The sequence below is a fragment of the Taeniopygia guttata genome, chromosome 7, assembly GCF_048771995.1.
Source record: "Taeniopygia guttata chromosome 7, bTaeGut7.mat, whole genome shotgun sequence".
In the NCBI taxonomy this organism is placed as follows: domain Eukaryota; kingdom Metazoa; phylum Chordata; class Aves; order Passeriformes; family Estrildidae; genus Taeniopygia; species Taeniopygia guttata.
The window spans coordinates 18,894,495-18,918,563 of record NC_133032.1 but is presented as its reverse complement, the minus strand read 5'-3'; the positions used below and the strand labels follow the sequence as shown (position 1 = coordinate 18,918,563).

Here is a 24,069-nt window from a genome sequence, read left to right as displayed (position 1 = left end):
AGTTAAACACAGAAAGTAGGGACATGGGGCCAAAGTGCCCTAATTACCTTATTAGTGGTAGTTTATAGCTGCCCTGAGAGTTCGATGTAGATTACTAATCTGCATCTTAATCTTCCTTCTTTCCAGAGAGAACAAGTAGCCTGTCTCACATCTATATTTGGTGCAGAGTGCATACTCCACTGTGCTAACACACCACATCAGGAAGGAATTTCAAATGCTCCCAAGGAATTCAGTAACAAAAGTCCTGTTGGCTTTCCTTACATGCATGGGCAAGGGAACACAGTAATCCTGTGTAATAAACTCTTCTCTTTCTGCTGCTGCTGCTGGAGCCTCAACAACAGACCAATGAACCCTCTAATGTCTCTTCACCCTCCTGACAGAGCTGAATACCCTGGGCCACCGTCTTGGTTGACAACCTTTCAACTGGGCTGACTTGTGCGCATGCCACCTGTGAGCTGCTAAAACTCCTTCACTTTGCATTCACCAGGGTACAGCTCCATAGGCTGTGCAGCATTTGGTTTGGACAGCACCCAGTGAGACAGAAATGTTGAGCTTCTCCAGGGGTCTGATGGGGTAAGTCTGTTCACCAGCTGATTCTGTGGAAACTGGAGAGCCTCACTGCCATTTCTGCAGTAAACTTAAGAAGAAGTGCTGATGTCTTCACCTGGAACATGAGAGAGAATAAGACATGATCCCTTTGCAACTGTGAACACTTGTGAATTGTTTTCTGTTTTGTTTGATTTTTTTTTTTTACCCCATTCAAAAGTTAAAATTTTCACTGTCTATATTTTGCCACTACATGTAAACTTGAACAATCATCAAGTCACTTATGTCTTTTCTCTAGTTATCCTTTGAGGAAAGGTGTAAATCCAGCTTGTATTTTTTATTGTCTGTGACAGCAAAATCAAATTAAACTTGCTAAAAATTATGATAGCAAGTTACTAATGTCTTTCAATTTGAAAAAATCTGTTCAGAGAGCTTGACTTTGAGATAGAACTGTTAATCACTCAGAGCTGTCAATTACTTCAGAATTATTGCAGGGGCCCATGTTCCCCTCTCTTCCTTTCCTCAAAGTACTTTTTATCCTCTTCCTCTGGTTTATCATTGTATGAAAATACCTCAAGGTCTTCTGCAAGTAAAGAATCTGATTTTTTTTTTTTTTTTTGCATGAGGTTAGTTTTAACAAGGAAAGGAACTTCTTTCTGAAAACACTGATGTGTTAATCCATTCTCAGAACAAGAAATTTGTTTTGCTGCAGGAGTTCTTAAGTGGAGAATCCAACACCTTAGTTTTTTATGCTGCCCATTTTGAATAATGTGCTAGGATAACAAGATATGAAGAAAGCAGATTAGATGAGTGCATTTCTGCCAAGCTTAATTGTTTATTGTTATTGTTTATTTATTATTTATAATTATTATATATAATAATGTATTATTATTGGTTATTTCTTATTATAATACAGAAGCATTTCTGAAAACAGGGCAGTTAAACCCTCTTCTAGAATTCAAGCCTAATGAATAAAAATGTAAGCAGTCCCTATGTGCTGTATACCTCTTTATCTTGTCTATAAGACTAGCAAAGAACTGGAAGACAATTTTTTGAATAACAGATGCTAGAAAGAATGGTGCTTTTTTATATAACACTTAGAATCTGGAGTTCTAAATTTAAAGGTTATATGAGCTTTCTTAAAATTAATGTGGAGGCTGAAGTGACATTTAACCCCAGTTAAATTTGCTGGATTTTTCTATTATTCAATAAAAAATAGAGATTTAGGTACTATTTCTTATTTAGGGGTTCTAGGCACAAATAGCATGTATACTTTGTGGAAATCCTCTAGATCCATAAAGAGGGATACAGAGAAGAGAAAGCTTCAGGATGAAAGAGTGGAACATGATAAAATGATGACCAATGGACTGAAATGTTTCAGCTGTCATTGCTCCCCGTGTCTATTACTGTATGATTTTTTTAAAAAGTTGTTGTCCTTGGAAGCAAACAAATAATGATTTTTGCTCTTACCATTGCACTGAATTAGCAGTGTTAAGATGTTTGTTGGTTTCTTAATCTCTGATAGGCTGCTGGTTTTACAGTTAGCAGTGTTGCTTTATTTTCTTTCACAGAGATGTTCAGTGTGACAGGGATAACTTTCCTTTTGGCAGTTTCTCTGCTTTGTGTGACGGTGTTTTTGGGGTAGCTTTTTGGACAGCTTTTTCGTTTCATGCTGATTTCTTAGTGTAGTATGAAGCGTATTCAGGGCAGGTGATTAAGGAAAAAGAGTAGAAAAGTTTTTGTTAGGGGTGATGCACCGGAAGAATGGGAATATACAAGAATATATTTCTTCGCTATACATTGATGTTTTGAAATAAAATTAATCTGGAACTATTGTTTCTGGAACTGAACCAATACCCCAGGCTACACGGACATAGTGTGTTCTTGAAACTTTTTGCTGGAGAGAAGCAGGTTTTCTATTTTACCCCTTTTTCATTTTTTCACAGCTGTTTCCTAGCCCTTTACTGTGACTTCTCTGCTTTCTCTTTCCATGGCAAGGACAGGACAACCTCCTTTTGGGGCCACCAGAGTCCTGGGCTGCTTTAGAGCCGCCTTTTCCTGAGTTCCTGAGCTCTCAGCTGACACAGAAATGCCTTCTGCCTGTGCTGCAGCTCTTACCTGCTGAAGTGAATGTCCTTTACCCTGGCTGGCGCTTTCTCTCCCTCTTGCCCTGCTCACAGCTCCTGTCCTGCCTCCAGAACTTGGCAGCAGTGACCCCTCAGCAGATTCCCCAGGCTCAGGGATTTGGTTTGTGCCCAGCTGTTGTTGGTCCTGTCCCCCTGGCCCTCAGTAAAAGAGAAAAGGCTGCAAGGGCTGCTGTTCCCTTCTGTTTTGTGTCAGCCTTCTCTCCAGGGCAGCTCTCTGCAAGAAAACTACTTTCCACCTCAGTGTTAAGAAAGAGGTGATATTCCAAATTACTGCTCCCCACAGGCCTCCATATACTGTCGGACCTCTGCTTCATTTCTGTGTCCCCTGACTGGGGTTTTCATCATTCTTGGTTTCGGGTTTTAGGAATAACGGGTTAGAATTTCAACCAGTTTGTCACCCTAGAAATTTATTCAACTAGTTTAGGGTAAAAAGAGGCCTCTTCCAGGAGGAAAACCCACCTTTTGCTCTGTGCTCACCCTTGGTGACCTCCATGGCTGTTTTATGAGCCTGGGGGCTTGCAAGGCTGCTTGCTTTTATGCCTTATTCCTGATGACACCTGGAAATTTTCCCTACTCAAAAGGTAAGACCGCAGGAACCAGTAAAAAGCAACAATCACAATCTTGGAGAGGCCTGATGTCTTTGTCCCTGTTTCAGGTGGGGCTGTGGAAGCAGTGTTTACTGGAAGCACCTTTTTGGAAGCCTCATGAAGCCCAGAAGTCTGAGGGATTTCCTTCCCTTCTTTGCTGTGTATTCCTGTTCTCCAGGTCTGAGACAAGGAAGAAAGAGGAGACCCACTGCATTTACAAACCAAAGTGAAGCACCTTGTGTCTTTGAGGCTGCAGGGAGTGAACTTTGTCTCTCCCGAGGCATTTTCATAGTGCATCAGTAGCTTAAAAGCTCTCAACAGAAACTTATCTCCAGGAAAGTCAGACCCTTTTTCTATGTATCACTATCAAAACTGTTATTAGCATGCTTTGCTTGCTACACATGAGAAAAACCTGTGGATTGGACACCCTATGTGTTAAAATGAAGTGAATTTTATCATATTGACCTCTCACATCCTTTTTACATACAGTTGTTTCAGATAATGACATTATTTACATGAGAGAGACTTGATCTTTTTTTTCTGTTTTCCTGAGACTGTTTCCTTTGTTCCTTTGTTCAGTTGTGTTGTTTCCTGTGGACAGCTGGTGAATGTTCCTTTCTTCTTGTCATTCTCTTCTTTCACACAGCAGTAGCAAAAGGAAAATACTTCTCTCTCCTGACACAAATAACCCATCTTCTTCTGGCTGCTACCAGGATTTTTGTGTGTTTCAGACAGAGGAACAGAGAGATAAGTAAACAAGACAGAGAAAGGCGTGCTTGTTAAATTTTGCTCCTTTGGACACAGCTGAAACTGCTCATCGTGCAGTGCCAAAATCCTCTTTTATTTCTCCCAGGGTTATGTTCTAAGATGTTTTGATTCCATTATAACCTTTCTCTGCCACTATCCTGATGTTTCTCTGTCTCTATCTTCTATGCTTCACATAAGATGAATAAATACAATATCCATGCATTTGTTATCAGACATTCTGAGTCACTTGACTCGGTTGTTACCAAATTTGCTTATAGTCAACTTCTTGAGTGTGGCATTTTTCCCTTATTTCCAGCTGTCAGCACTATGAAAAATGATACCTCATTTAACTTGAGTGAAAAACAGCTCTTATGTCTGGCTACCCCAGGGAGATGATGGATTGGCCCAACTTGTGCCATGAAAAAATACACTTAGAATGCTCTTCTGAGAGAACAAAAGCTCAAGGATATAATATCAAAATTGGTTTGTAACTCATTTTGTAAGAGTAAAAAGAAGGTTTGCCTGTGTTTTCATAATTAGTTTTTCCAGCAGCCAGGTGCTTTTTGTTCTCCAAGTGCAGTCCTGCCTGCAGGGTAAAAAATCCAAAGTTGCTTGTCTTCAGGAATGTTTTTTCGAAAGTTGGAGTATTTAGCAGGTTTTGTATAATGGACCTATCTTCCATTCAAACCAAAAGAGGGCTTTCTTATGTTTCAATCCTGATGTTTTCTTTAGGACTTCTGTCTCCCAGGTTTTGTGTTGGGATTAATTATCAAATTTTTGTTCTGCATACTTATTAGAGGAATACATACAAGTCCCAAGGAGATGTGACTAATATTTCAGTGGCAGGGTCCCTGGGTCTCTTGCAGGTGTTAGAAAGTGTTTCAGAAAACTGTGTGATATTTGTCCTTTGGTTGGCAGTTTGAGGGTTCATGGTTGTGTTTTAGCACAAGGGATGGATTTTGCTTTGCCAAGATCATTTTGTTCAGCACAAACCACAGTAAAGGGCTTCTTCATATCCTGTTTGAAACTCATGGTTTGAAGGTGGTGCTCAAATTAAGAATCAAATCTGCTAATATTTGGAGGGAGGGAGAAATGAACAAACAAAAAGAAAAATCCTACCTTGACACATAAATTGAAATTCCATGTAACTACCTTAAGTTTCTTCTAATCCAAACTATCTTAGAATTTGCTTCCAGATCTTGATTCCATTGCAGGTGTGCATGTTCTTGTATGTAATTAGAAATCGAGTTTACATAAAAAGGTAATGTTATATATTTTTAAACAAACCAAACAAGCAGATGCTATGGGGAGACTTATGCATGTAGTTTCTTGGGTGGAATTGCTTTTCCAGAGTGACCTGCAAGCCTAAACACCAGTGTCACTTTCTCAGCTGTTCAGTGGAAGGAAACCCAGCAGCTGCTGTCCCATAGTGTGGGCTACTTGTGGCATGCTCTGGACTAATGGCAATAAAATTAATATGTCAAACCAACATTGTAATCTAAACATGTCTATAATTCCCCACATTGAATAAAAAACTTAAGCAGTGTTTAAGCAGCTATTAGAGAGGTCTCCCTTATGCTCGTTTAGAACAAAATTAAGGCTCTAGAAACAATTTAAGATTAAATTGAAAAGTGAGTAAATTATCTTGATTTTAGGAATAAAATATTCCTTAGGGATTCAAAGTGCTTGATTTCCTTCTATGATTGTTATGGTCACTACACCTTTAAGTATTTTTGGATTAAAAATCCCTTCTTTTGATTTAGCATTTGATATATATACACATGCTCATCCTGTTTAAAGAGTTTGATTCAGCAGGAGAATCATGTTGAACATATATTTTCAGTAGCTAGTAAGTGAGAAAGTATTTTACTGGCATAATGTGAAAATGTTGATTTGATGGTTGCATGTTCGAAGCCTCAACACTGGGTTTGTCAGTATAGAATCAATGGAATTTTTTTTTTCTAGCTGTTTTAATTTGAGAACTTTTAAAAATTTGGTTAACTGATGTCAGGCAATGTCCATGGAAGAAGCCCTTCACACTTCAGATGGTGACAAAAAAGAACAGGCAGCTTAATGCTACCAAACTAGGGGTGTGTCAAATCTCTCTCAAGAATGATAAACTCAATGGAGTTGTCTATTTTTAACCTCCTGTTCTTTCCTTTTGGCAGACTAATCAGTGTTAGCTGAGCCGTTTCGCTGAATGAATCCCAGCGACTCCGGTGCTTTCTGCAATGAGCAGTGGACCCTGAGAGAGTCTCAATCTGCTTTGATGTATGCAGTCCCCTTGTGAAACACCATGTCAGATGAAGCCAGCTCGGAGCAGAAGCCTTCTACAACAACAGTCAGCTCAGTTTCTGTGCAGGCTGGGGACGCCAGTATTGTCATAGCTGTGCTGAAGGTAAGGCACCAACTGCTCTCGTCCTTCTGCTTCTCCGTCATTAATGCTTTCAAATATTCTCTGCAAATGAGAAGTTAGCATGAAACGGTACAGCAAGGCCATTTGATTAGTCAATGTCTAATAGGCTTTTCTTGGAAATTAGCACTTGTTTCTGTTCACAATTACTCTTGGTGGCTTTTGAGTTGTTGGCTGTTTTTTTCCAATACAATAAAGAGTTTGGTCAAAATACATAGGGTCTTGGAAGGAATTCCTCTTACTCTGTTTAAAAAGAGTTAAATGGAGAGTGGCATAATAATGTGTTTAAAGCATGGTGATTGCAGTTCAGCCTCCTTGAGTTACTTTAACCTGTACTCTAATAATTTTACACAATAAGTGTACAAACTCCACAGATTAAGTATTTTCTGGGGGAAAAAAAAAAAGTCTAAACTTAAAAATGAGTAGTTATTTTTGAAAGCTGTGAATCTACCGTCCCACATGTTTCAATAAGCCCTTGTGTACATACAGTTGTGTCTATAAGTATGGAAAGGCCTGTCTCGTGAGTTGGAATCCACACCTTCAGTTGACATAAAATTCGGCACTGGGAGAAAATCTAGATGCTAATAATGAATCCCAGCTGGAATTTATTGGCAGTTTGATTTTCATTCTCCAGGCAACCTGAAAAACGTGCTAGCCTCAGCCATTAGAGTCTGTTTGTAATGCAGAATAAGGTGATAATGAGTTGAGTTGTCACCTAATTCAGGTGGTTATTCAGGATGGCTTACCTCAGTTGTGGGAAGGTTTTTTGAGGTCAGTTTTCACCCTTCCTGTGAGTCGGTCTGCTGTTTGCAGGGGAGTAATTTCATTGCAAGGAGACTCAAATTGATGGTGAAGCCATTTTCCCTCTCTGTGCTGTGGAAGGAACCATGCTAGCTTCCAGTGACATCACAGCTTCGGTCCTTATCGGCATCCTTTGGTCCCTGTCCCAAAGGCTGTTCAGTGTCCCTGCTGCTACCTGTGCAATGTCTTGTTCCATATACTCACTATAGAGGTACATTGGACCCATGCAATAGAAATAAGATCTGAGGATGTTTTTTTTTCATCTTCTGTAATGCATTTGTTACTTCTGCTTGCCCCGCTAACCCATCAAGTTCACTTAACTGTGTCATCTTTAGCTAAAAGGGGAGATGAGTCAGAGAAAAAATTTTGGCTCATTCTGATGGTTTTACTCTTCATGGGCAAAATCAATATTGGAACATCTTCTGGATAACACTAGTCTGGGATTTTGTTACATGTTTCAAATGAAGTTTGTGCTGTATTCTCTGTGACTTCCTTGCGTGTATGGTCCCTGTGCACCTATGACCATGGAAAGTACGTGTGAGCTGGGAATCTGTGTGAGTGAATAAATGAAGGAAACCTTGTGTTTTCTGAAGGCTGTAATTATGTGCTTATTACAGTGTGGAAAATGGGTGAAGCTTCAGCTAGCTGAATCAACACCGAATATATTAGAAATTGGCAGCAATCAAGATGAGACTAAAAAACTACTTCAAGATCATGAATTCCTCCTATCCAAGCTGAAGGTAAGATGTCATCAAATTGCTCAAGTCATTACAGTTCAGGTACAACAGCTGATGTAGCTGTCTGTGCTTCCTATTGCAGTATGGTGGTTAGATTAAATTTGACACGGAGAAAAATATGTTCAGCTTTTGTCAGTGTAGCAGATCTTCAGTGGTCCTTGTGGGTTCCTTCCAATTCAGGATATTCTATAATTCTCTGGAAATTAGGCTTCTTTCCAGGAAAAAGATGCTTCTGACAGCAGCAGAAAAGGCACAGTTTTTTCTACTTTATACACCAGTGTCAAGTGAAAAAATCCTATAGCTCTCAGTAACTGCTAAATATAAAGGAATGTAAATTCATTTTTTAAATTCTCCAATGTTGTGAAAAGTCTGATTATTTTATAACAGCTGTGAACACAAGTAAGCCCTTTGTAATTCTGAAGTATATATTCCACAAACATTTTAACTGAATCTTAATTGATCTAAGTTGCATTGGGATTGATACTGTAGGATTAAAACAGCTTGTCTTGATCTAGGAATATTTTAATTAAGTGACAGTCCTAAAATCAGGTTTTGGCATTCCTGAGAGCAGATTACAGCAATGGTGGCATTTGGACACTGAGTGACAGGCTTGCATGAAAGAACTGAATCATTTTAAGTGCGGGTGTTTGACACTGAGAGAAATCTGAAGTCACCTAAAAAGAAATGTTTTAGTGTTTTGATCGGGCCAGTTGACAAATGAATTCCTCTAACATAGAAGCTACGAAGAGTAGCTTATCCATTTAATTTTGGGGGAATTACATAAATTTGAGATCTGAAAGAACAAACATGATTTGGATAGGATCAAGTATTTTATTTAATGCCAATGATTATGTACTTCCCCAATCATTAAAAATATCCAATGAGTGTGAGGGAATTCAGTACAGTATATAGAGAATGTAGCTAATACGCTGCACTGTGTGGATTTTGAAGAGTATGAAGAATAGTATTATGGAAAAAACCCACCAAATAGCCAAAACCAACCAAAATACTCAAATCCTAGTGAGAGATGGTTTTGCTTTCCTTTTTTATGCAAAGTGCCTCATCTTTATTGTCACTGATGCAACATTTGGGTGTTCTTGGAACAAGCTGCTGTGTCCTGTTTAAGCAATTCAGAATTAACTGAGTTCTTGCACCCTGATGACAGGAAGAAGCTGGTTATTTTTTGCCTAATTTTCAAAAATAAATATTAAAGAGTGGAAAAAGAAAACAGATAATTCCCATCTCTGAAAGAAACTCCCATTTTTTAAGAAAAGCAAGGTTTCAAATAATATTTTACAATCAACTCAAATAAGATCAGAACATTTATTATGCATAAACTCTTAAAGAATACTTTTCATCCAAATACATTGGGAACAAACACTCATTATTTTATGTTTTATTCCTGTGGCCCTTTCAATTCAGCATTGATTAATGAATATTCTATAACATAATTAAGTTCAAAATTACTACTTTTTCCTTAATGACATGAGCTGTAATAATAAGGGACTGCACTGTTGTTATAATTCTTCCTGGCTGTGTGTGTTTCAGCCATGACCATTTGTGACTTATAGCAAGTTGTTAACACTTGTCAGTAATTACATAGTCTTAAGTCACTGAACCCAGTCGTAAAAAGTTTTTCCAAGATTGATTCTCAGTTTTTGAACTATTGTTTATGGTAATTCTTTTCCACTTAGCATTTGATAATGAATTATACCTTTGCTGTGTAAAGATGGGCAAGAGGCAGTTTGAATTGTTTCCCCATTTCTTTTTTATTGTTGTAAATAAAAAGGAAAATAAATCTTGATAGATACCCATACTTGATATGCATATGCTCAACTTTGCTGATTAGACTAACCCAATTCAAAATAAAATTTTTGTGCAGGTCACATAAAAATTCTTGAACGAGTAATAATTCAATCATGAATCTAGTCCAGCTTAAGGCCAGGGTTAGATGATTCATACTAAATACACCTTTGGAAAAAGTAGAGACAAACCTATCAACTTTTAGAAGATAATTTATGGAATAGTTGTTCATTCTGGCATTATCCCATGCTCTTCTGTAAACTTGTTCTAGGTTTTGATCACCCCTTTGCTTTTTAACTTCATTATTTTCATCCCAGTATATTTATTGCAAGTTATAATCAAAATAGTCCGGCCAAATTCTTCTGTCAGCTCAATATGTTGAAGATTCACAGATGTAAGTAAGGACAAAGTCTGGCACAGTGATCAGTTTACATACAGTACTTCTGATGCTAGAGGAAAAGGAATGTAATCCAGCTCAGTATTTCAGGGAATTGGTTTTGACTAGCAATGCTAACAGGGTTAGAAAAGCCCAAACAAACAGTTTGACATTTAGTAAGGCAGATGGTGCTTTAAACAGCAATTGGAACAGATTTGTTGAAAGACAAAACAGTAATTTTTAGAACATTTTTGAAATTCTTTTTATGTTCAGAATTATAGTGATAAAAATTGGTGTGTGGTCTTCAGGGCTGTAGGGAAAAACATATCCAAAATACTTTGCTTTGAGAGAATGCACTCTAGTTTATTCATAACTGATTTACATTTGTTCTTTTAAATTTAGGAATTGGGAACACCCTACTACTTAAACAAAAAGCAGAATACAAGTTTTGAAAAGGGCTCCACTTCAAATGTTTATGGATTAGGAAATGGATGTTTTGTTATTATTAATAGAGTTGAAAGAATAATTGTTGAGCAGCAAAGATTGAAACTGAGACTAAACAGAGAACATGTATACAATATTTACATCCAGATAAAATTCCCCTCAGGAGCCTCATTTAATAGGTTCTGATTCTAAGCCAATATAGTCTGTTTCTGTCTAAATCAGACCATATCAGCAGCACCAGTTTTGTTGAAACCATCAACTTCTGTGATTTCATGGAAGTCTCTTTCCCAATATCTGCCTCGTCCTTCTTTAGGTACTTTCAGCAGGTATATATGTTCTGGGAATATGTATATGTGAATTTGGATGTCTCATTCTTCACAATTTAAAAAGAAAAATGAGAAGAATCAAACCTATAAAACCTGAGACAAGACTTCCAGGAGGTAAAATGACCTGGATTGCACTTTGCACAGACATTTCTCTGCTGTTCTCCTGTGTTTCCAAGAGAAGCGCTACTTGGGGATAACATGATTTCTTAGTGCTTGGGTCTCTCAATATTAAAACTCACTAGATATTCTGAAAAAAAAAAATAAAAAAAAGAAAAAGAGTGTATGTATGTCCATAAAAATGTGAAAATTCCCGATAAGGCATTCTTGCTTTGCTTCCAGAATTCTGATTTTTATCATGAGAGAGACTGTGGCAGAACAGCCGCAAAACTGAGGAGAATCCAGTCCATAAACTTAAGTTTAAAAACATTATTGTTATTAATTTGGCTCGTGAACCTGAGGATTGCTCCTAATTATTTTATTTACAGAGCATAAATTGCAAAATATTAATTTATATGCTAATAGCCAAGAGAAAAAAACTAGAAAATTACAGTCATCAAAAAGCACTAATATAATACACTAATTTTTTGCATTTGATATCTTTTAAATAAGCCTTTCAGTTATTTCAAGCAAAAATGTTTTGAAAATGCTTATTTTAAAGTTATTTTCTTATGGAAGAAATTATTGTTAATATTTTTGAATTATTAGCATCAAAGTTCAGCAGCATTTTTATCAAACCAGAGCTGACTTTTGCAAGTGATTAAAAAAAAAAAAAAAAAAAAAAGAAAAAAGGAAAAGGTAAAGTAAGATGTAATAAATATGGTTTTTTCAGTGTTTGTCCAGGTCACTCATCAATTTCAATATTTATATGAGAAAAATTCCCACCAAAATAATATTTGTCTTAAGGTAGCTTTATGACTATTTTCCGGTTTCAAGTTACCAACTGTGCTGTATTATCTCAGCACTGCCTTTTAGCACTAACTAAAGGTTAATTTTAGCAGCAGCTCCGTGCTAAGAGAATGTGAGGGTAGTTTACACCTCTGAAAATTCCAAGTTATGTAGTCAGCGTACAACAGCTCAGGAAAGGCAAAAGATAATTTCCCCCTCTCATTCCTTGCTCTTTTAACAGAAGGAAAAGTACTCTAATAATGGACTGTGATCAAATTAATACAAAAGTTATGCTATCCAACACAAATTACATGAAAGAATTTTCTGTCTTTGCTGCAATATCAGAGGCAAATGTACCCTGAGACGGAGTGGGGGGAGAGGTGTGGCTGCACAGCAGCTGCATCAGCAGGCAGGGAGCATTCCTGCTGCAGGCCTGGGATTGCATCCTCCCAGCATCCCTGCAGTCCGTCTGAACCAGGACATTGCTCGCTGTAAGCTACCAGCGCTCTTCTTTTGCTGTGGTAGAATTAGACATTGTAGATATTTAATAGAAATTGAAATTGGTCTGCTGTTTTCAGAGCAAAGCTTTTTTGACAAGGTTTTACTGGCAGCAACAGAAGTTGCATGTTTGCATGAGCTCCTTTTTGACTACATGCTAGGCATTCCTTGTATTGTCAGGCTTCATTCCAGCTTCTCAGCGTCCAAAAAGAAACTCTTCTATTTTTTTGTGTTCACAGGGAATGAAACACGAGATTCCAAAATTGTTTAAAATAATTTCAAGTCTTTACTGGAAAGCTCTATTAAGTTCACTCAACTGAAAAAAAAAACCCAAAAAAAACCCATTAAAATACAGATTTCTGTGAAATAATTTTTTTGATGGAAACACACATTTTTCCTCTTCCTACATTTGCTTCTAGATCGAGAGACACAAGTTGGAAAAATGAAAATACCAAATGGATATTAGGAAAAAAAGTTTGACCACAAACTGAGTTCATTCTAGAAGAGGTTGGACAGAAAAGTCCTAGAATTTCCATTGTTAGGGATATTTAAAACTTCATGGGCTAAGTCCTTGAATAAGTATAGCAAGGGATTAGACCGATGTCCTGAAGAGTCCTGTCCAAATTATTCCTTGGCTCTGTGTTGATAAAAGGATTATATTTCAAAGAGAAAAAGTAGAAAACCAGTAATATCAGTCTACTTCATTTAAAAATGAACTATTCACATATGTAGTCTATAGAAACTAACATAGTTGAGGATAATTTTTTTGAAAGTTCACAGTAACTAGTGGCTTTGACAGTTGTGAGAAACATAATTGTAAACTCAAGGCAATGAAACTTTAATATCACTCTGACCACCTAGGGTATTTGAACCGTTTCTCAAAGAAAGAGCAGTTTCCTGTAAAATGTTCCTCTCTTCTATTTTAAATTAGTCTGTCTTCTCAAAATGTAATTTTCTCTGTTGCAGAGGAAACAGACAACATGACAGCTCTTTTAATAGTATATTGGGTTTTTGTGGCATTACAGGAGTTATTAATTGAAGGCAATATAATACACACCCATTTTAAATTATTGAACCATATTCAATCCATGCTAAAGAAAAAATTAAGTCTGTATTTGAAAACTTCCAATTATCAGTTCTAAACACTAAAAGACTATTACACATGAACAGTTTCATTTTTTTTTGTAACTTTATGCACACTAGTTTTGCATTTCATTAAATGCAGTAGTTTGGTTTCCTTTAACCTTCTGATTTTCTTTGGCTGGATTTGAATTCATCCCATAGTAACTGAATTTTAAAAGGTGCAGGAAGCATGACTGATAACCTTTGAAGGATATTCCAGTTTTCTCTGTGTCTTAGGGATTAGCTATTCCTCACAGCTAATCAATTGCTAGAAAACAGAGCCTACTTGCCAGGGATAAATGGTAATTAACAACCTGCTCAGAAAAAAAGGCTTCTAAAAGAAGAAAATCTTCTTCTTGGTCCTACACCATTTTTGTAGCATTCTTCTTGTGTAGTTAGGAAAGATTTAGCATTTGAAATGTCTTTTAAATATGTTGAAGCTGATGTAATATTAGGATAAAAGCATACCTAGTGCTATTTCAAAATATAAAATAGTCAGCTCTTTGAAAACTAGTCTTTGCCAAGAAATTCCATGTGGAACTCAGATGTCATCTGGTTTTCTACAGTGTATTCAGAACATCTGTGAAAGTGGTCTGATGTTTTGGTATAATTGACCTTCTAGTGACAAGCAGTTTGGGTGTAACATTCTGAGAATATTTTACCCCTTTTTTTTAATATCAGCATTGTCATGACTATAATGCTTCTCATTAATTGATATTAAGATGTTGAGTTAGTAAAGAGACTATCAATATCTCATATACTCATTTAATTCCTGTTATATTTGTTACAGAGTCAGTCTAGAATGTTAATAATATCTCATGTTGGATGATTAATGAATGCCACTGCTTTTACTGAGTTGTTATGCATGTAACAATTTTATGCCTCATCAAGAAGGAAACATCATAAAGGCTTCTCTTAGAGTTGAAAATCAAATTTTTATCCAGTAGTATGTGAATGGCTGTTTTAATTTCCTAATAAACATTTATTTTTACATTACATATTCATGTGATAGCACCTCTAATTAAAAAAAAAAAAAGAGTGACACTTCATTAATTCATGCTCATGAGAAAACCCAAGATGGGGGTTGGGAAGAACACAGAAAAAATGTTGATCAATTTTTCTGACACACTGAAGGTTTGTAACATAAGATGGCTAGCAGTAATCTTTCTTGTGGTGAGATTAGGAATGAAACGCAGAAGAATTATTTTGACAGTAGAGCATTATTATTTGGTGGCCAGCTTGACCAATGCAGCAAGCTGAACTTGAAACATTGCATAACTTAGGTCTGGGTTTTTTTTGGACAATAGTTGTTTATGTTCAAACCACTCTTGTCTGGATTGCACTGTAGTCATCAGAAATTTAAGAGTAAATTACCTCACAAACTTCTAAAACTTCTAACGTCCAGTAATATAATTTGATGACATATGAAAGAGGAATCAAAATATCTGCACTATTACTTCCACTTCCAGGAAGACGTGTTTATGGAGATGTAAAAACTTTGGAGCATAAATATTGAATTTTATAAAACTATTACCTCTTAAGTGCAGTTGAAATTCAGAAGCTTGCTATAAAACATGCAGAAATAGTTGCACTCCTATCACTGGGAAATGGAAATAAAGTAGGTGTAGGAGGCTTGTGGCTCCTGTACAGACCCAGTGTAAAAATATCCTAACACTGGTATCAGCACAGTCTTTTGGATTTTGCATACACATTCCTTATGTTTGTGCTGTTTTGGTATATTTCCTTCTCAGGCTTTGGAAGACAAGGTATGGGACCTGCTGCAGGAAGCAGACAAGGTTGCAGAGGAGAACAAAGAAAAGACTCAGGTTTATGATGCCATGGCGGAGACCCTTGGGGATGCATGGGATGCCCTCATCATTATGCTAGAGAAGCGACAGGCACTTCTGGAACTTACTTCAGTGTTCTTTGAAAATGCTCTGGAGGTTTGTATTTAAATGAAATAACTGTTAATTTAAGCCACCCTCATCTTACAAGTACTCTGACCACTGTAACTTTAATATGTTTTATATTGTTCATTGTATTCCTAAAGTTTGAGTCAAACAATAAAATTAAATTATTGGGATCCTTCCTCAGGATCCTTCCTTTTCCACCTTTCAGATAGTGCAGGATGAAGCTGAACAAAACACCGTGTTGACTTTAATAAATATTTTAGTCATATTGTCTCCCAAATTTGTACTTGACAGAAAATGCCAATGAAAAGTGGAACTGGACCAAACCCTAAAATATGTATTTCAGTGGCTATGGACATTCTGCAGAATAGCTTTCATTCCTTATGACTAAAATTATTTGGCATTGAAAGAACTTACTCTCAAGTGCCTTTACTGATGCACATTGATGATTGGTCACTGAAAGTTTTACACCAAAATATCCATAATTTCACAAAGCAAACATTAGTCTAACTTGACAGTGCTTTACCTGAGATTTTGCTGTGGAGATGGACACAAAAGAAAAACTGTGTGATCCCTGTTTACCCATTTATCTCATCCTAATTCACTGATACACACAGGGAGCTAAAGAGAGGGATTCCATACCCTGCAGGCTTTTGCCCACTGTGTGTAGCCTCATGATCAACTGTCCCCACATCCTGGAACTTGAAGAGTTTAATAATTCTCCCTGATAATTTTGTTTCCAGTGCCTCCTATAAATTGCAGAAGCAACCATGGGATTGCTAACTGTCCCAAGAAGCCCAAGATGAGCAATCTACTAATTACTGTATTCTGATAGTATGTATTATACAAAGAAATTAGATTTGGCACAAAGCTTTGTAGAAAAGATGATTAACAAAGTGGCAAATTGTAATTACAGATTGTGTCAGCTAAAATCCTTCAATCAATCAGTACCTGAAAGAAAAAAACAACTCAGGAAGTGCATAGAGGCCACAAAGCATCTGTATCTGGCAGTCACTAAAAATGCCTTTCTCCAAGAATTTACAAATTCTCCTGAGCTTTCCCAATAACACAGAGATTATGATGTAGTTATGCAAAACACAATTACAGCGTGCTTCTCCCTATCTTTTGTTTCCTTAATGCAGTTTGCTGTTAAAATTGACCAAGTTGAAGATTTCCTAAAAAATGCTCAAGAGTTTGACAATATTGACTCTTTGAGAGAACTTCTTCTGCAACAAGAGCATCATACAAAAGGTACAAACAGTATTCCACTTCTGATGGCATGTGCTTGTGTGCAGACTTCTTGATGGAGTAATTTTATTCTTTCTGTGTGTATTAAAAAAAAAACCAACAAAAAACCAAAAACAACCCAAACTTATAACAAATATGCAGATGTTCTGTTTGGAAAAAATATAATGGTGAGATAGATTTTGGCAGACTGCTGAAAGATGTGAAATGCCTGGTTTCAAGCTAGCCCTTGCATGTCGCCTTCAACAACTTTCTTGTACATATCTTTGCCCATAAAGTTTCTTTCACATTAATTACTTTTCTTTATTCAAGCTTTTGTGTGAAGAACCTTCTACTATATTGTGACACATTCAAATCAAAAAGAGAAAAAAGGTCTTGGAAATAATCTCATTGTGTGGCTCTTTAGACACCTTTGCAATTCTATATGGTTCTGCATTTTTTATAAGTCTTAAGACTCTGTCTTTGTAATCTTAATCAAATTTTTAAATTAAACTTGGCAGAATATCAATTATACTTTATTATTCACTAATGGAGCACTAGCTAAAACTTTTTAGCTACCTTGAACACCAGTTATTCTTTCTGGGAGTCTGAATAGAGAATCCAACTTGGATAACACTAATATGGGTTTTGAGTCTTCCAAATAGCTCTTCATGGGAGCAAAGTAGTCACTGCATACCAATTTAAACTTGAAGTATCTGGCAGCAATTTACTGCTGAAAATATGGTCTATAACTGTAAGTATCAGATGAAATTATTTGCCAGACAAAGTCTGCTTTGATGGAAATAAGACTTCCCTCAGATGGAGGAAAGTGGCTGCAATTTATTGACTTCTTATTCTACCCTGAAATAAAATAAAAATTTTGAAAGCTGATATTATTGAGTATTTGATAAAAAGCAGAGCTTTCTACAGGAAGGATACTCTCTACCCACTCCAAAGACAGGTGTCTGAAAATACAACCCTGGCCAAGTATTGACTCTACCAGTATGCGATAAGTAGTTTATCACAAATGCTTATCACTCTGGAATTTAAAAAAAATATTTTAACACAAATGTACTCCAAAATGGAATTTAAAAAGTGAAAACTTATTAAATATATTTGTTTACCCATTTCTATGTATGTTCAATTTTGGATGGACTGAAATGAAACATTTTTGATTAATACCACTTTTCTGGAAGGCAAGAAGTAAAATGGACAGGCTTTTTACAGTGAGCTCATGGACCCTAATCTCTCTGATTAACCCTTGGTGACTGAAGAACTAGAGGCCTCCCACTCTGCTTCTTCCCTAAGTGTTTTTGTTAAAGGTGGGGATTTAGGGTGCTTTGCCTTGAATTATCACTACAAGTACTCAGCTGGGAAGAGGTCAGAGTTCAGAGTTTCAGGAGGATTGCTTCTTGTTGTTTTATTGGAAGACCCTGGTAAATATTCCTTTCTTTATATTTTTCTTCATGTCTACCTTGCCACTTATATTGGTTTGTCCCCCCTTCTTCCTCATTCTGTGCCTAAAAAAAATCCCTTATCACTTGAAAGATTTAGAAATATTGATCATTGTCCATCTAATAGATTTGGAACGATATGACTTTCAGGAGATGGAACAAAAATATATATGTCACTAATAGGTGATTAAAGTGGAGTAGTCCACTTTTAACCAGAATTTTAACCCTGTATGTGTCTAGGTTAAAACTATAGAAGAAGGTAAGAGTTCCTGATACCCCTGACTTATTTATAACAGCCCCCAGGTGTGAGAACACTTTTTTTCCCCAACACCTGTGAGGGATGTAAAGACCTAAACTTAGCTTCATTAGTGAAAAACTGCAGAGGGTAATGACCCACATGGGAAGCAGGCTAGAAAATTACACTTCAGCTTACCCACAGGTTGGGAAACCATCAAAACGAACTCAGTTTTGAGAAAAAAAATGACACTTCTTGGTTGTGATTTGATGTCTCTCAGTACACCATTATACATGTGTGTATATATGTGTATGCACCATTGTACTTCTGTGGGTTTACATAAGAGCTGTCCAAATTGAAATATCTTAGAATATATATATCTTCTAAGGTAAGCATTCATGTTCATGCAATGCATGAAAATATGTTGTGCTTGTGTATGCAAATAGATAGTTTGAAAGATACATGAGTAATTTGAAATATGGTACTAGAATCAAAAAGCACTCTGGGTTTTTCCTGATGAAATTATTTTCTTACAGAACTTTTGGAGAAGTCATTTGCTCTTTTAAACAAAAGCCATGACCTAACTCAATTCATAGAAGAATTCAAATGTGAGGGGCCAAATGCAAATCCAGAGCTGATTCAAGGAGCCCACAGCAGCTGCTTGAAGATTGACAATCTCCTTGAGATGCTGCAGGACAGGAGACGCCAGCTGGACAAATTCCTCAGACATCAGCGCCAAGGGCTGGAGCAGGTTCTGCAAATTTGCTTGTGGCACCAACAGGAGACCCAGGTAACACATAAAATATCAAGGGAAACCACTGTATAAAAACCAACCCAGCAACTGCTTAACAGTACAAACAGAGAAGGAGCTTAAATAGATTTATTAAGCCTATATTTCTGGGCTACTTCTGTTTGAGGAAACCCTAACTTTTGAATGTTTGACTGATGTTAGTGGGAGTTAAGGGGATACAGAGCAAAAAGAGGACTGGAGACATGCTCTGCTGTATTGAGTCTAAGAGTAGCTTTTTGCTCTTTGTGTTGCTTCTGTTTTTCTAGGCACAGATGTGTAGTCTAGAAGGATGCAAAATCTATGTGTTGTTTATCCCTTACTACCAGGTTATGAAACACTGAAAATGCAACATCTCCCTTTGATCTCTAACTGGAATGTGATGATCTGATAGTCATGATTGTAACATATTTCTTTTTTAGAATTTTCAATGTGTGAAAGCGTATTTATTTTACATAGCTTCCTTTATGGAAGTGTCAGCATCATATTTTCTGATATCTCTTTCATTAATGAAAATCAAAGCCAGATTGGCCTATTTTATGCATAATAAATCATCTTTGGAAGAAGAAAGTAATTAATCTGGTCAATAATTATTGTAAACAAAAGATAAAATCTGATTCTTGAAAAACAGGAGTGATTTTAGATTTCAACCAGTCAAGGAATGCCATGTCTTTTTCTAGCAGCTGTGTTAACCTTGTCTCCTTTCCCATACCTTCAGCAATATCACTGAAAGTGGAATTCTGTGGGTTTTTTGCTTACAAAGCAAGTTAAGAAGTCTCAGCCATTTCTTCAGAGCTAAGGTAGCACAGTGAAATCACTCAGAGGTATTGGCTGTAGTGGAAACCAGCTGATTAAACTCACTGTAATGGAAAGGAATATTGTCAAGTGGTAAAGGGGTGAACACTTTGTTATAACAGGGTTAAAAAATTACTTCTTCCTCTGCCTAACATTACAGATATACTGGCTTGTTTTGTTAAACAGATACATGATAAAAATCCCCCAGACCTAATTTGCAAATAAATTTTTATTTCCCTTTTAGCACAGGTTTTATTGTCCACTCCATTTATTTGTTTTTTGATGAACTCAATAAATATTCTGTGAAAATGTGCTTCCAGGAAAAATGTTTCAGTCAGGAAACACATCTGGATGATATACTCAATAGATGAAGGCTTAGTATTAAAATAATTTCCTTAATTTCCTAGGTCTCTTGGACTCATAATCTGAATAATTTTTATGTGTAACTGAAAATACTTCCAATATATTTAAAAAGTTTTTTCTTTTTTTTTTTTGTAATTGCTTAAATTTATTACAAATAACATGATTTTACATGAGTAGATAAAACAAAAACAAAAAGTCTCTAGTGGGCTACTAAAATCTGTAGAGTATAGAGATTCTTCGTATGCTGCCTACGATCTAAGTGTAGTGGTGATATTCCAGACTGGAAATATTGGAGGAAGTCCTCTTGATACCAATAACTAATTCTGGATACTATCTTAAAATGTGGAACTTCACTTGGGAATTCTTGCCATGTGTTGTTTATGAAAAATGTGAGAGGTACCTACTATGAATGAAGCAGGTACAAATGCAAGTAATTCTGTGGAATTTAGAATATTTAATTGTATGCTGCACATGTTTGCTGCATATATTTGCTGAAGAGGTTTGTAAGACGTCGTAGATTTGTACATTTACATAAGATTGGGATACAATAGTATCCCATTGTCTTTACTGGGTTTTTCAAGCCAGGGTTGGAGAGGTTCTACTAGGTCAGAAGTACTCAGATTTGTAGTGTTTTACTGTATGCAAGTATTTAAGTTACTGTATGTCAAGGGAGAATGTACAATATCTTTATGGTATCAAAAAACATGCATTTATTCTGTGCGTGGCTATAACTTGATTCTTCTTTTACTGTGTTAATTCACAATCTTGATACTTGATCTTCATGCTTGATGAATACATTTTTGTCTTGTTTGTCATATATATCCACTGTGTGCTTGCTTTAGTATTAGTCCTTTCCTTCAGCATTTGTTATGACACAAATGTAAGTGTTTAAATAGAAGCATGAACATTAGGAATGAAATATTAAAGGAATGAAAATGTGAGGGTTTTTTTTAAATTAAACTACCTTGTACATATTTTTAAAAATGGACTTCTCAAACTTCTTACTGAGTTCTTTTTATTATTTAATTATTTAATTAGGTAACGTCTTGGTATAAGAAAAACATCAGAAATTACTTTCAGAAGCAAAACTTAGGCTCATCACTATTGGAAAATGAAGAGTTACTTCAGGAACTTGAAGAAATGGAAGTCAAAGTGAAAGTAAGAAATACCATAATTGTTTGTTGAAGCAACTTTAAAAATTAGTAGCAAAACATGATCTTGGGCATTGAACAAGCACAAATAGGAGTAGACATTTTCTATATGTACATGAGATATATATCTCTATGTCTAAATTATTTTAGTAATTTTACTGCTTTTAATGCATGGCCTCCATGTTTCTCAGATTTTTTTTTTTCATTTAAAATTTTAAAAGCTACCCATAAGCTATAAGACGAATAACTCTTGATGTTGTTTAGTTGGTTTTTCAATCTCGTGATCAAATTCCACACTGGTAATTCTCATGTAAAATCCTGTGGTGAAAAATACAGAAAAATAATTTTATTAGAATTTTAATGTTAAATTTTAAAATTTAACATTAAATTTAAATTAATTAAATTTAATTTTTGTTTAATTTAATTAATTTTTGTTAAATAAATTTAATAAAATTTAACATTTAAAATTTTATAATTTTAATGTTTATAAAGGACAATACTCCAACCATTTGTACCATAAGTAATTGTCAGTGAACTGAGTACATGATTGGAAGAGGTACTTGCCCATTTATTTCTTGTGATTAAAAGTAATTGAAACTGCCACTTCCATAGTTAATATCAGTTTTCCAGAGAATAAATCTGTTATTGACACTCATAAAAGCAAGATGATATTAAATAAAATGATGCTATGAGAAGAAAGAATCTTAGTATGAAATAAATTGCCTATATTTAGAACCTTTTTTAGGTAACTGAATTGTGCCATAATCAGGTAAGTGCTGCTGCTGGGTCAGGACCATTCCCCAATATATCATTCTCATGCAATTGAATTTGGATAACCCAGATGACCAAGGAGATCTTTTTCATCCAGAAACTATTCCAGTAGAACTAAATGTCTTTTAAAAGGTTATTGTGTTGATAATAAGAGGCTTCTGATTGTTCACAGATCTGTTTCCTTGTAAGCTTTGTAGTTAAATGTCACATGTTTGCCTGTTTGCATAATTAACAGGTAACTGCTTCAAGGCTGTCATGTTAACACAATACAATAATATTTCTAATGCTGCTCCAAGCAGCATGTCAAAAAATAGTTTTTGTTTTTAAAGAGAAGATGAGCATGTAAAGATAAATTCTTCTGAACAGACCTTTGACACAAGAAAAACAGATATAGCAGTAAATGAGTACACTGTGGAATGTTTTCAGAGAGAGAGACACACAATAGATGTTCTAAAGCATTGCTGAATTTTAACCAAATAATAATTAATCTTCCCCACATTTCATTTTCACAGGCTATTCTTGTAATTTGCTATCTGAATTAGAAATAAGGGTGTAAGTGCAGAAAGCAAAACAATACGCATTTTCATTTTGTATAATAACATTTTTCATGGTTGAGTATCTAGAAACTAACTTATAATAATAACACTTATTACAATTTCACCTAAAAATTCTTCTCCCACACATTATGCCATAGATCATATAATTTTAATTAATTTCTTTTTTTAATGAGATAATTTTGAAGTGTTTAGCATTAAATGTTTTTGTTACGCATCCATGTGAATTATGATTTCGAGCATCTTATTTTTAAGCCTTTTGCAATTCTTACTATCAGCATGTTCTAACAGAGGGAAATTAAATTCTTGAAGGGAATATTACTGAACATGTAGGTTTTGCTTATGATGTGCGGAAGAGTGGCCAGGTTGAAACTGCATGCTGAAAATATAATTGAGAAAGTTGTGACTTATGGGGCTTGGAGAAACCTGTGAGTTATAGGCATTGGTTTTTGCAGCACTGAACTGCAGATGTTGGAAACAGAATAAAGGAGGTACCTGCTCCAAAGTAGCATAAATAAATATTTTCAAGTACCATTTCATATGTGTACTGTAGCTCACAGCAAAATGTTTGTGTGCAGTAGATATGCAGAGCAAGTTCAGTGTTCTCACAGGGAGTAAGAAAGTGGAAATTTCCAATGTCTGAAATTTCACACAATGTGTTTACTTACATGTATTGCTGTATCAGGTTGAACAGCAGAAATGGTTTCTTAAATTGTTCAGAGGCCAGCCTAAGAGAGTTTTACAGGCCTAGCATCTAATTTATGGGACTGGGCTGAGAGGAGAAAGGAGAATGATTAATTATTATTTTCTCAATCTGGTGTCTGATGTTGAACTTCACCTTGATAAGAGATAAAACCCATAAAAACATTATCACTAGTTTGTAAAATTATCAAGACCAAAAACAAACCTAAGAAATCATAACTGGGGAAAAAAGCCCTCAACCCTCACAGACTTTAAAAGAATCCTCCTGCCTCCCATTCCTGCAAGGACTTTCCCAGCTCCCCCCAGCTGTTGCCACCAAGATTTGAGAGAAGAGAAACATTTAGAGCTGGTGTTTCAATAAGGGAGTTCTGGCACTGATTACCTGCTTGCTGTTACATTTCTCTGTGCCTTGGAGGTGCTTGACATGGCAAAGAAGAACTGCTAGCACCACTTTGTGGCCAAATAATTTTCAACATATCTCAGCAATTTTCTGGGACAGACTTTGAATTACTTTTTGCTCTTTCTGCTTGTTGATTTTATCAGCTCAGTGTTAAATACACTGCTACAGCCATTCACTGAACTTACCAAAAGACACACTATATGGTAATGGTCATAGCAGCTCACAGCCCCCTGTGGTTTTATTAGTGCCCATCACTTCTTTTGAAATTTGATTATAATATAATATGACTAT

At 35.9% G+C, this 24,069-nt stretch overlaps 1 protein-coding gene across 4 annotated transcripts in view; it reads left to right on the top strand.

Moving 5' to 3' along the window:
- The window catches only part of CCDC141 (coiled-coil domain containing 141), a 65,368-nt gene continuing 41,299 nt past the window's right edge, over window positions 1-24,069 (top strand). Inside the window, exons 1-7 of one of the 4 annotated variants that reach the window (XM_072932307.1) lie at window positions 1-573; window positions 6,196-6,425; window positions 7,859-7,981; window positions 15,184-15,375; window positions 16,485-16,593; window positions 18,792-19,045; window positions 21,239-21,358. In XM_072932307.1, the coding sequence (XP_072788408.1) occupies window positions 6,324-6,425; window positions 7,859-7,981; window positions 15,184-15,375; window positions 16,485-16,593; window positions 18,792-19,045; window positions 21,239-21,358 (900 nt within the window). In that variant the 5' untranslated portion in view covers window positions 1-573; window positions 6,196-6,323. Of the gene's footprint in view, window positions 574-5,796; window positions 6,426-7,858; window positions 7,982-15,183; window positions 15,376-16,484; window positions 16,594-18,791; window positions 19,046-21,238; window positions 21,359-24,069 lie in introns of those variants that run through there. The other 3 variants (XM_072932308.1, XM_072932309.1, XM_041717537.2) reach the window with 3 other exon arrangements.